The 12965-nt window shown below is 37.5% G+C and overlaps 1 protein-coding gene across 4 annotated transcripts in view; it reads left to right on the top strand.

The window, feature by feature from the left end:
- LOC121863712 (DNA polymerase delta catalytic subunit-like) overlaps positions 1-12965 on the top strand; it is a 115691-nt gene that overhangs the window by 50855 nt on the left and 51871 nt on the right. For all 4 annotated transcript variants that reach the window (XM_042362450.1, XM_042362451.1, XM_042362452.1 and 1 more), the window contains exons 9-11: positions 3609-3775; positions 6658-6803; positions 12631-12730. In XM_042362450.1, coding sequence (XP_042218384.1) covers positions 3609-3775; positions 6658-6803; positions 12631-12730 — 413 coding nt within the window. The remainder of the gene's footprint in view (positions 1-3608; positions 3776-6657; positions 6804-12630; positions 12731-12965) is intronic.

The raw sequence follows: 12965 nt of genomic DNA, 5'->3' as shown, positions 1-12965 counted from the left end.
TCGAAGTGTTGTTTCAATGGAATAATTTAGTTTGGCACTTGAGAGAAACACAAAATACTAAAAAGACTTACAGTCTACCCAGATGCACCTCAGCCCATCTCCTAGAATAAACAAAACATCATTTTTTGTAGTATTATGTTAAAACAAACACTCTAAAATCAACACAGCTAAAATTAAGGGATGCAATATGGTCTGTTTACTGGCTGGGAAGATGGGAGGAGGGGGAGGTGAGGTGATATGTTTGACAATTGATGCCAAGGTCTAATGCTTATTTATTTATCTGTCCTTAAGAGTGACTTTACGTTTTTCTCTTATAAAATTTCACTGAACTGACCTGGCAGAATATAATTAACATTGCTGGAATTCTTATAAGATAGTGATTAGCTTGAATATATATCTTATACAGTGGTCCCTCGGTTAATGAACAGTTCGATTAACGAAATTTCGGTTCACGAATTGGCGCCCATAAGGATCTTCAATTTGGTTAACGAACAAAACTTCGATTTACGAAATCCTTACAACAAACACGTTTTGTTGTGAGCATCAGCTGATCGGCTAGTCCGCCAATACAGTAATCTGTTCTATGTTTACATTCGTTTCCAGTGGAGTAAATATCAAGAAGGTTGTGTTCTTGAATATTTTTGCATTTTTTATATTAAAATTATTGGTCATTCTAAAATTTAGCCATCCAAGTTCTGTCTACATAAAGTTTTTCAACTATTATTTTTGGCTTTATATATGTAACTTTATTCATTTATTGAAACTCATTTACATGCACACACTGTCCTAAGGGCAAAGCTGTACTGCACATGTAATCAAAATAATGTACAAAATGATTACTAAAATTTTTGTCCAGTGCAAACTATCGCATGTTTACATTCAAATTAATCACTATCTTATAAGAATTCCAGCAATGTAAAGTATATTCTCTCAGGTCACTTCTATGACATTTTATAAGCAAAAAACAAAAACTCAATCTAAAGGACATAAATAAACAAATAAATACTTCACTAGACCTTCGGCGCTAACTGTCAAACATGTCACTGTCACCCCTCCCTTCCCCCCCCCCCTTCCCAGCAGAGGTTTGGTGGTTATACAGTAGGCTTTAAGTTTTATCTTATATAATATCACAGACTAAAGTTAGGAGAATATAATTTGCATTGCTGGAATCCTTACAAGACGGCAAATAATTTGAATATAAATATCATATATTTTGCACAAGAGATAAAAATTAATCACCTGTATCACACTACAGTAGTGATTTAAGAGTAAGAGTGTATATGTACGCATATATATATATAATGATTTAAGGGCGATTTAGGGGAATTTTATGAGTGTTTCTGACTGTGCATTTTTTTACTTTACTTTGCATCTACTTTTCTGTGAGCTGGAACCAATTACCCAATATCCCATTGAAATAATGGATTCGGTTAACAAAATTTTCGGTTAACGAACGACTCTGTGGAACGAATTGTGTTCGTTAACCGAGGGACCACTGTGTATATTTGTTTATTTATGTCTTTTAGATTTAGTTTTTGTTTTTTGTTTATAAAATGTCACAGAAGTGACCGGGGAGAATAAAATTTACATTGCTGGAATTCTTATAAGATAGTGATTAATTTAAATATAATCATGCTATAGTTTGCACTAGACAAAAATTTTAGTAATCATTTAGTACAATATTTTCAGTACATGTACAGTACACCTTTACCCTTAGGACAGTGTAGCGTGCCCAAAGAAACATTAGGCGCGAATTTTAAAATATGATGCACCAGATTGACTCGCGCAAAATAGGAAAGATTCGCTTTAAATTAAAACATTGTCCTTAATTGTGGGTGTAGCTTTAAATCAACAATCTTAAATTGAATCGCTTTAAATCGACGTTCTACTGTATCCTTAGGTAGTATAATTGTTAACTGAAGTGAACATGAAATTTTTTTTGAGAAGTTATGTACCTTGACCTTAAAGATTGGCTTATGAATATTGGTGATCAGTTAGTGTAATTACTGTACAGTACTAGGAAACTAAAAATGACATTCGGAGACTAGGCTTAATTTTTTTATTCAGTTAACCCTAAAACGACAGTGAGCTTTTTACATAGACTATTTGCCCTCACGAGGAAAGATGAAAAAAAAAGGGTAAAATTGTAAAAATTTCTCATGAAAAAGACAAGATTTGCTCACTGAATACAGTGGTGTAATCAAATTTAATCTACAGTACACTTAGCAAGAGAGGTGTACTGAACTAAGGCATGGAAGAAAAGGCGTATGTGACCAGGCGGGTGGTTAGAGGCTATTGGGGTGTGATATGCACTCCAGCTTTGGACCTTTGTTTTTATTAATGATTTATTGATATATTCTTGTTATGATCAGCCTCTTATAGTGCATGGGACTTTAAGACTGGTCTGCCCTTGGAGTTGTATGCTGATGATTTTGTGCTCATATCAGATAGTACTGAAGAGGCAGTAGAAATATTAAGAAATGGAAGAATGGAATAAAATGAAAGGGTATGAGAGTGAATGTGGCAAAAAAAATGAAAAGTATTGATTAGTGTGATGGGTGAAGGCCCTATAGTGGAAAGTAGCCATGTGCTGTCTGTAATAAGGGTGTTGGCAGCAACTCATTAATGTGCAGTGAGCGTGGGAGGTGGGTACACAAGAGATGCAATGGCGTAAATGGCAGCCTGCAGAAGGTTGGTGACTTTTAAGTGTCTTACATGTACAGGTAACCTCGTCGCCTGGGCAAGGCTGGAGTAACTTGACATGGGGATTTGTCCCTGGACTGTGTTGATGGTCAGTGCTGGAGGGGGTGCTGAAGTCAACTTAGTTGCAAGAGTCAAAAGTGGTATGAAAGGAAAGATGTATGCATCTGGCGTGAGAAGTGGGATGTTGTATAGTAGTGGAATGCAGGTGGTTAAAGAGGAGGACATGTAGGCTTGAGTGAGCTGAAATGAGAACAGTGAGGTGGATGTGCAATGTGACACTGCAAGACAGGAGGCCCTGTTCAGAGCTAAGAGGGCAACTGGGTATTGAAGGTACTATATTGGCAAAGTTTTGAATAGACTAAGATGGTCTCGACATGTGGAGAGTACATGAGTCAAGAGGTGCATGAGTTTTGATGTGGAGGGGAGGAGAGCCAGGGGTAGGCCAAGAACGGCATGGGAAGAAGTTGTAAGATATGACATTAAAGTTAGGAACCTGAGAAGAGAGGCTGGCAAGATAATGTGCAGCATGGAGAGCTGCATCAGGTAATTGTGTCTAACCCACACAAGGATGGAAAATGACTTTTAAGATATCGATGATGATGGTGATGATGATTATGATGATGATGAGGATGATGAATACAATCTGGGTCTGTCAAAAAGAACCCTTAAAACTTTAATCAGGAAAAATCTTGTTGATGAATGTGATGCAAGCAGACAAGTGCAAACAGGCATTAGTCAATCCATTGTCTACCATGATGAGATGTAAAGGATGAACACAAAAAAATATGCAGAGCCTGATATACATACCTAGAACCAGTCTTATACTGTAAGTGCAAACTTACTTGTGTCTGATGAAATATTTGATAATGGTTATTAATTTGAGATTTTTGTACGGTTGTGGCCAGGTGTGTTCCCTGAGTATGATAAAGATCCAGTGATTCAAATTGGCAACATGGTGATACGTCAGGGTGAAGCTGAACCTTTTGTGCGCACCATCTTCACCCTGAAGGAGTGCGCTCCCATCGTGGGTTCCAAAGTCAAGTCTTTCTCCCAGGAGAAGGAAATGTTGGAAGTAAGTATATGATATGTTTGTTCCATGTACTGTACTGAATGTGTACACTCGGTGAAAAAATTTTTTTTTTTTTTTTTTCTTTTAAAAACCAGTTTTTGTGATAAAGTCCAGAATGCAACATCTAGCTTTATGCTTAGGTATGTAAATGCCTACCATTAACACAAAAGGCTTCTACTTGGTCTATCACATCTGTTACTTTTGCTTCTGGTAGATTGACTGACTACTGATTCGTGTCCCAATGGAGACCTAACCTATCCAATTTCGGTCAACATGAATTTGAGTAATGGTATGTACAAACTGGATAATTTTGTGATAAAGAAGATTTGTAACTAGGTGAGAAGGTTGGGTCATCTTACCCTATGGCCTGACTACGGACAGCTGCTCTGCTTAGAGATGGCATGGTAAATTTTTTTATTAAGAAGATTAGTAAGGGTTGGGTCACTGCCTTATGACCAGAACATTGTGGTCACCTGCTGTCCCCTAGGGACTTGATCTCACTCTCCTCTCCTGTATATATTAGCCTTGTCAAGTATTTCTCCTTAGTCTGTACACACCCCTGAAGATGTGAATTACACGAAAGCGCTTGGGAACTTCGTGTTTGCTTGTTTTCTTGTGGTTATCAGCATATATATATATATATATATATATATATATATATATATATATATATATATATATATATATATATATATATATATATATATATATATATATATATATATATATATATATATATATATATATATATATATATATATATATATATATATATATATATATATATATATATATATATATATATATATATAAAATACAGGTAAAGGAAATTACTGTCTCTCGAAGGAATGGCTCACTGTCCCAGCCGCGAAAATGCCAGCAACTTTAAAACTATCCTTAGACATTCTTGGGTACATCCAGGGTGTCATCCGCGAATAGTAGAGGACCGCAAAATAAAAATCCGCAAATTATCCGGGCGTACTGTACTATACAGTCAACCCTCACTTTACGCGGTCCCACATTCCGCGTTTCCATGTTTATGCGGTGCCCTGCCGGAACCCAGGATGCTCACATTCCGCGGTGCGTGTACCCCTTTACATGGGTGAAGTATAATTTTTTTATTTAGCTCATAAAATTCATACAAATTATCCGGCCAGAATATAATTTACATTGCTGGAATTTTTACAATTTGATGATCATTTTGAATATAAACATCATAGATTTTGCATTAGACATACAAATTTTAGATCTAATGTTTACTCTGAGGAAATATGTTATGTTTTGTGCAAAATATATGACATTTATATTCAAAATATTCCTGGTCTTACAAGGAATCCAGCAATGTCAATTATATTTTCCTAACTTTAGTCTGACGTATTATTTATTACTAAAAAGGTAAACATTCTGGTTTTCCCACACATTTATCTGGTAGGGAGGGTTGGTGGGGGGTGGGGGGGAGGGAGGGACCGACCGACCATCTGGCGCAGTTGGAAGAGGGGGGGAGGCAAGTTGGGGTACTTTGACAGATAGTGTCATGAAGAATATTTTTTTTTTTTTTTACTGAAGATATTTGTTTTAGCTCATAAAATTCATACAAATTACCTGGCCAGAATATAATTTACATTGCTGGAATTCTTACAATTTGATGATCATTTTGAATATAAACATCATAGATTTTGCATTAGACATACAAATTTTAGATCTAATGTTTGCTCTGAGTAAATATGTTATCTTTTGTGCAAAATATATGACATTTTTTATTCAAAATATTCCTGGTATTACAAGGAATCCAGCAATGTCAATTATATTATCCTAACTTTAGTTTGAGGTATTATATATTAAAATTTAGTGGTTTTCCCCCCAAAATTTCTCAGAGAGGGGAGAGCCAGCAAGTGTAGTGTGAGAAGAGGGGGAGGGAGTTGAGTCCATTATTTGAATGGACATTAACTTGGCGACTGTATTTCTCTATTTCTCTTAAGTATTAATTGTGTGCATGTACCATCATAAAATTAAGATGTTATTTTTACTAGAACATAGGTATTGTGTCGGAAAAAGTGGAGTTTGGGGGTCAGCCGGTCTCTATTTCATTTAATCCCATATGTTATGTTATTCACTTTTCGCATTTCTCACTTTCTGCGGTTTCCTGTGGGTTACATTAACCGCGTAAAGTGAGACCCAACTGTACTGTATACCAGTAAATATGAGGAATATATAAAAGTCGCTCCTCGACTTACAACATATGCGACTTACGACAACCCGGATTTATGACGGTCATTGTCGTTACATAGTTTACATTATTTTCGAGTCTAGACGTTTGGTCGTAATGTCTAATGATGCCGTACGACAACTTCGGCTGGCACGCTGCAGCGTGTGTGCAGCGTCCACTTTGAATCCCGCTCAGTTTGTGGATTAAAAAGGTAAAAGTTTTACAATTATTACCTGTGCTATGTATTATTTTCGTGTGTTCGACTTACGACCTGGTAGTCGGAACAGAACCCCGTTGTAAGTGGAGGAGAGACTGTAATAATAAATAAAAATAAAAGAAAACACACTGCATTGCCATTTGGTAATCATTTGACAGGACATGAGACAGAACAGCTGAGAGATCTTTCATGCTGCTAACCCCCCTTTCCTTCCTTCTCTCCCTTCCGTGCTCTGTGGACTAACTGCTGAGCACATAAGAAAAGTTTAATACCTTTACATTTTTTACCTTATGATTATTTATTTATTTACCCTGTATTTATTTATTTTATTTATTTTTTGTACATTGTGTGTGCATGCTTCTGGGTGGTGAGTTGGTTACACAATTACATGCCATCTCCATGGACATTATTAATTGTTATTTGATATTGAGATTTATTTATTTTGCTTACTTATTTTTCCAGCAATGGGCAAAGTTTATGAGAGATGTGGACGCAGACATCATTACCGGCTACAACATTAACAACTTCGATTTTCCTTATTTACTAAATAGGGCAAAACATCTTAAATCACCAGGGTTTTCATACCTTGGCAGAATTAAAAGCAAAAGGTATGTGTTTAGTTCATTTTTTCATCAGGTAAAATAGTAAATTTTTTTCAGAATGTAAAATATGCGATAAAAGCCACGTGAAGGAAATATTTTTTATACCTTGAATCTTTGTTTGATGACTCAACAAATGCTCCAACCATGGTACAGTATTTAGGGTTAGTATTCAAGAACCCCTAGCAATGCTTTAGATGAGACTAAGCTTATGATTTGTCTACTTCCCCATCATAAGGCAGCATTTCAAGCAGATTACCTTCACAGACAGTAGTATCATGGAGGCAAACGAATTGACGTTACACTGATAAGTAGCTCGCTGAACCTAATGCATCAGACATCTCTGATGAATTCCAAGTGTAACTGTGCACTTCCAACCATACCACCACCCTGTGTGGATGTTAACTGGTTCTTGCTGCCTCCTCTTGGAGCTTAGTATTTTTGTCCTCACTCTGCTGACATGTCTGTTAGGTGTTAGAATATGTTGTGTTTAATTTAATACAAAAACAGGCCATCAAAAGACTCACTTTACTAGGAAATTTCTGTTATTACACATTTGCAGTATATCTCATCACTTGCTATTCTTTCGATACTTCCAGTCACTGTTTTGATTAGGGACACCTACTGTATAGTGTCACCAACATACAGTACTCTCCTGCAGCCAGTGGAATTACTTGGAGGACCTGTGACTTTTTTGTTGAAATTCCATTTTGAAAAAGCTTGAATTAATTTTTATCATGGATTGGTACTCTTGAACTCCTTGCCTCAGAGTATTGTCTTTTACTTTACTTACTTTTATTCTCTTCACCACTGATCGGCTCATTAGCTGCTTGGACATTCGGTCACATCTCTGTTACGCACTGTTGGCAAGTACTGGGCATGCACTGGCTCCTGAAAGTAAATGAACCTGCTCTAGTGTTGGTCAAATCTGGTCTTTAAAGAGCTTACAATCAGAACTGTCACAACACTAAATGGCAGATTGTTCCAAGAGTTCACAACTCTCCTTCCAAAAAAGTTTGCCCTCACAGATTTCTGGACTTGTGGCTTCTTCAACCTTTAGCTGTGACCCCTTGTGGGGCGGGCATCTGCCAGCTCCAGGTATGGACACTAAACTGAATAGTGCCCTCTGAGATGTTTATCCACTTCATTTAGATCACCCCTTGCCCATCTGTAGTATAGAAGCTAGGCAGTTGCAGGCATTTTAATCTTTCTGGATGACTGAGGTGCCATAGTGCAGGCACCAGTCTGGTGGCCATCCTTTGGACATTTTCTAATCAGCTGACAGTCTGTAGCATATCTCTGGGACCAGATGGGGTGACAGTATTCCAGACTGGGAAGCATCTCACCCTTGAAGATCATTATGAGGGACTGACCATCTAGATATCTGAACGACCTTCTCCTCACAATGTCCCGAGAACTTCAGCTCATTGTCAACATACACACCCAGGTCCTTTTCACATTCAGTCTCTGTTAATGCAGTTTCTTTGTCCCATTGGGCCATGTGCTACACCTCCTCACTGTTGATACGACCTAGATGCATCTTACACTTCATGACATTGAATCTTAGCAGCCATTCCTTCGACCACTCTTGAAGCTGGCAGAGATATTTCTATGGCTCTTTACAGTCCATTTGCTTCTTAATTTCCCTGAATAACTTGGCATCATCCACAATCATTTGTATGGAGGAGTGTGTAGTTTCAGGCATGTCATTTATGAAACAAACAAACAACAACGGGCCCAATATACTGTCTTGTGGTACCCCACTTGTCACAGGTACACATGATGATTTCATGGCATTAATCAGCAGTCACCACACACTGCTTGTGATCATGAAAAAAGTCTCCTATCCATGCTAGTGTAAAGGCCTGGGACTTAGGGATAGAAATCCCTTGCCGGCCTAATCAGGATCTTATAAGAGGAAAGTCAAGAACCATGGTTTTCCGAGGGAAAACAAACAACCGTTAGAGATTGACATATCTTTAGCAGGATCGCCTCAGCATAAAACCATGTTGGCAGTGCTTTACAAGGGTGTTTTGTAGTAGATATTACATCATAGCATCTTTCATAATGCTCTCTTAGAGTTTACACACTACAGTAGAACCTCGATAAATCGGACTAATTGGGGCAGACCCTAGTCCGAAAAAAGTGAATATGGGGGATGGGGGGTAGAAAACACTGCTTATCTGAACTGTTTAAAGAAAATCAGTTGTTGTTATGATTTTACTGCACTTCAACAACTAAGGTCTTCAAGTGTATAACAAAGTTATTGAAAGAATATTACATAAAAATTTTTTTATATTAAACAGAACTCTCTGGGTTGAGAATCAGACATGTAAGTCTGGTTGTCAACAACTGTTGTCACCGAGATGATTGTTATTTACTGTAAAGTGTTATATGTAAGTAACCACAGAATTTGTCCTATGAATACAGAGAAAACTGTATACTGTACAGTACTATAAAGATTAAAATAAGAACAAATAAGAGTAGGAGTATATTGTATGTGGAAGACAATTGTTTATGTGGGAGCAGCTGGCAGAGGGGGGTGGTAGCATGGGAGGGTGGCTCCCTCCCACTCTCTCCCACAAGATTCCTTTAACACTTCTTTATGCAATTCCACCGCAATTCTCATATAATTTAGGATCATTTGGTGCCAGGTTGATAAAACATTATCCTAAAAGAATCAGCTTTCCTGAAAAAAAATCCCACACTGAACATGAGTTATTTCATACTCATTTGTTTACAAAGAACAAACAGCTGATTGGCTTACCACAATGTCTGTCTTCAAGACTTAGTAAATTAGTACAATACAGTTGTGTATTTATCATAACTTAAATACTATTGCAGTGTATTTATCATCACTTAATAAATACTATCGTAGTGTATTTATCACCACTTAATAAATACTAGCGTAGTGTATTTATCATCACTTAATAAATACTATCGTAGTGTATTTATCATCACTTAAGTAATATTGTAGTGTAAAGTATTATGTATCTGCATATACCCTGTTTTGTTCAGTAATCATTTGTGTAAGTGTACAAGTAGCCAAACTGAGTCACCATATAACACTCAAAGGTGGTAAATAACATTTTTAAGAAGGTATCTTCTTATCAAATACTATACAGTGTGTTATAGTGACCCCTGTTGTAAGCTGGTCTACTGAAAGCTGTCACACGAATACATCTTGAGTAAACAACCTTCTGATACAGCTTATCCTTTTATTTTCAAGTTATATTACAAATCACATACAGTATTGTATTTTTCTCTATTACTGAAAATGTTATATTAATCTTGATGAACCATAAGCCATAAGAGGACAATCATATGAGAATACAGGTATAAACCTGACGAATGAGGCAACACCTGATCAGCCCCAGCCTGCTTACAGTGTCTTAGTTCTCAGTAGGCCAATAGCAAATCTGATGAGACCACTGTACAGTATTCAGTAAGTGTTGTTTATTTAATAAGATTCCATTATTTAATCTTCCCCATTTCTTAAACTTTTTTTTTTTTTTTTTTTTTTATATTTCTGGTGACCAGAGCATCCCAGAGTCCGAAAAAGGCAATTTCCGATATTTTGAAGTCGATTTATCGAGGTTTTACTGTATGCTGGTCAGGCTCACTGGTCTTCAATTATTCGTGGAGTGATGATCACCCTTTTTGAATATATGAGTCACAAGCCATTTTGTTCATCCGGGCATTTACAGAGCAAGATCTTAAGGGGCTCGGCAAGCTCGTTGCACAACTCTCTTAGTAGTCTAGAATGCACCATGTCAAGGCCGGGACTCTTATGAACCTTTAGCTTTGACAATTTATATCTTGTACCCTTTTCTGAGAACACAATGTGGGTCAGTGCTGTATCAAACCGTCTATCCTCAAATACAGGAAGATTGTTTGCATCCTCTCTTGTGAACACAGAGGAAAAGAATTTGTTCACTTCTGCCTTATCGTAGTCAGCATCTGTATAACTACCATCTTCATGCCTCAGGTCCAATATGCCTACTCACATTTTTTATTTCGACTTTGCGTAGTATTAAAAAGCCCTTGGGTTTGACTTGACCTTGCTTGCAATCCGCCTCTGGAACTCTTTTTCAGCCCTTCTACACTCTGACTTTGTTTAGTTCATGAATCTGGCATACATCCTCCTGTCCTGCTCAGCATTTGTCCTAACCCACATCTCAAAACTGAGCTTTCTTCTTAACTTTGTCAACTGCCGTATGGTTCATGTGTAATGGTCTCCTTGTATTGCTAGAGGCACTGGGTTTGGTCTTAGCGATCAAATGATTCACTTTACTGGTTATGATATTCAGCGTAGTGTCTGTGTTCTTATATCTTAGTGAGTCAGGCCAGTGAATACCCCTCATCTCCTCCCCCATCCTGTCGTAATTGCCCTTGTAATGTTTGAACCTTGGCCTGGTTTTGTTATGAACCAAGTAACAGTGACTTCTGAAGGACAGCGTTAGGTGGTGACTGGTGCCAACGGGGGCTAGGTGTTCCAGCTTGGCCACCACACCCTCCTCGTTAGTTATGATAAGGTCCAGTGGTTTGGATGTTTGTTCCCCTCTGTAGTGAGTCAGATCTTTCACATGTTGGAATAGAAAATTGTCCCTCAGAGTTTGTACAGAAAGAGTAGCAGGATTATTAATGTCATTTGGTGTGATTTCATTTCACCAGTTGATGTTGCCATAGTTAAAGTCCTCCATGACAAGGAGGTGGCTAGGGTTGAGTGCCATTGCATTGTCAATTAAGACTCTTAATTTTCTTTGGTTTAAGAAGCTACAGTTTGGGGATCTGTAGATACATCCAGCAATGAGTAAGTCTCCCCTTTTGTTTAATTTTGCACCACTTTGATTCTTCAAAAACATCCTCCCCCTGCACCCTCACCTGAATCATCCAAACCATCCTGCTTAAATATCTTTGTCTTTTGGCAAGAAAACACCATGGTGTACTTCTTTTTTTTTTATTGGGGGGAAAAAATGGATTACTAGGCTCCAGATTGATGACAACATGTTTGGACTCGCCTGAAAGGCATTTGAACATGTCCTCAAGAACCTGTTGTCGAAAGGCTCAGCTAGGGGCCCTCCTTCATAAGTGGTGACTTACTGCGATACACAACCTCCATTTTCCCCTTCAAGAATATGTGCATTTGTCCATATACAGTATGATAATATATAATCTCTGCAAGAGATAACATGAATCTGATTGATACTCAAGTCTATACTGTACACCCAGGAGATTCAGACTCTTGCGAGCATGAAGCTTCTAACTGTTCTCTTAAAGACTGGCAATTAGTAGAATCTACTTTTAAATAGTAGCATAAACTGCATTGTAAATGCAGTTTATACATTAATGGATAATAGGTACAGTTGCCCACAGGTATAGTGTTCCACTCCTTGGTGGCCTTTCCGAACATGTGGCAATGCCGGAATCACTTTATGAATGAATTGGTTATGTGACAACTGCTCTCCTCACATTACCACCGAGGGGTGGAACACTATGTCTGTGGACAACGTTACATAATAGTAATAATAGACCCATTAAACACAAAAAGGATTGATTAAGAGTTTCCCCAAGACATTCTAAGTAAGGACAGAAGACAAAACATGACCATGTTTGTTCCTGATCATTTGTTATTACTGTACTCAGATGACTGACACATACAGTAGACACCACTAATTTGGACATTATTTTTCTGCCTTGTTAATAGTGTTTCTCTGAGGGCTATTGACTTTAAGGTAGTCATGGATAATATTTGCTTATTAAAAAAAGTGGAGAGGAAGAGTGAGGCAGACAAAGTCCAATGTTATCATATTTTATTCTTATATCCTATTTATAGATCAGAAATAAAGGACTCAGTGCTACAAAGTAAACAGATGGGCAGACGTGAGAACAAGTCCATCAACATTGACGGACGCTGTCAGTTTGATCTACTCTTGGTAAGTCTGCTGTGATATTTTTATAGAGAAACTAATGATCAGTTATGGGTGATGACATTTTACCCAATGCCTATTCCCTGCCTCCCTCCCACTCACAGTGTCTCACACAAAAGACTGTAAACTAGATGTTGTGTGTGTGTATGATGTGGTGTTGAGGTATTAATTAATGAATAATAAATGAACTATTGTATTGTTAATGTCAGTACAGTAGTTTGATGAATAAGCGACAATTGTA

The sequence above is a fragment of the Homarus americanus genome, unplaced genomic scaffold (genome assembly GCF_018991925.1).
Source record: "Homarus americanus isolate GMGI-L3 unplaced genomic scaffold, GMGI_Hamer_2.0 scaffold48354, whole genome shotgun sequence".
Classification (NCBI taxonomy): domain Eukaryota; kingdom Metazoa; phylum Arthropoda; class Malacostraca; order Decapoda; family Nephropidae; genus Homarus; species Homarus americanus.
Note: the sequence above shows the minus strand (reverse complement) of the source record. Positions and strands in the feature narration are given on the sequence as shown.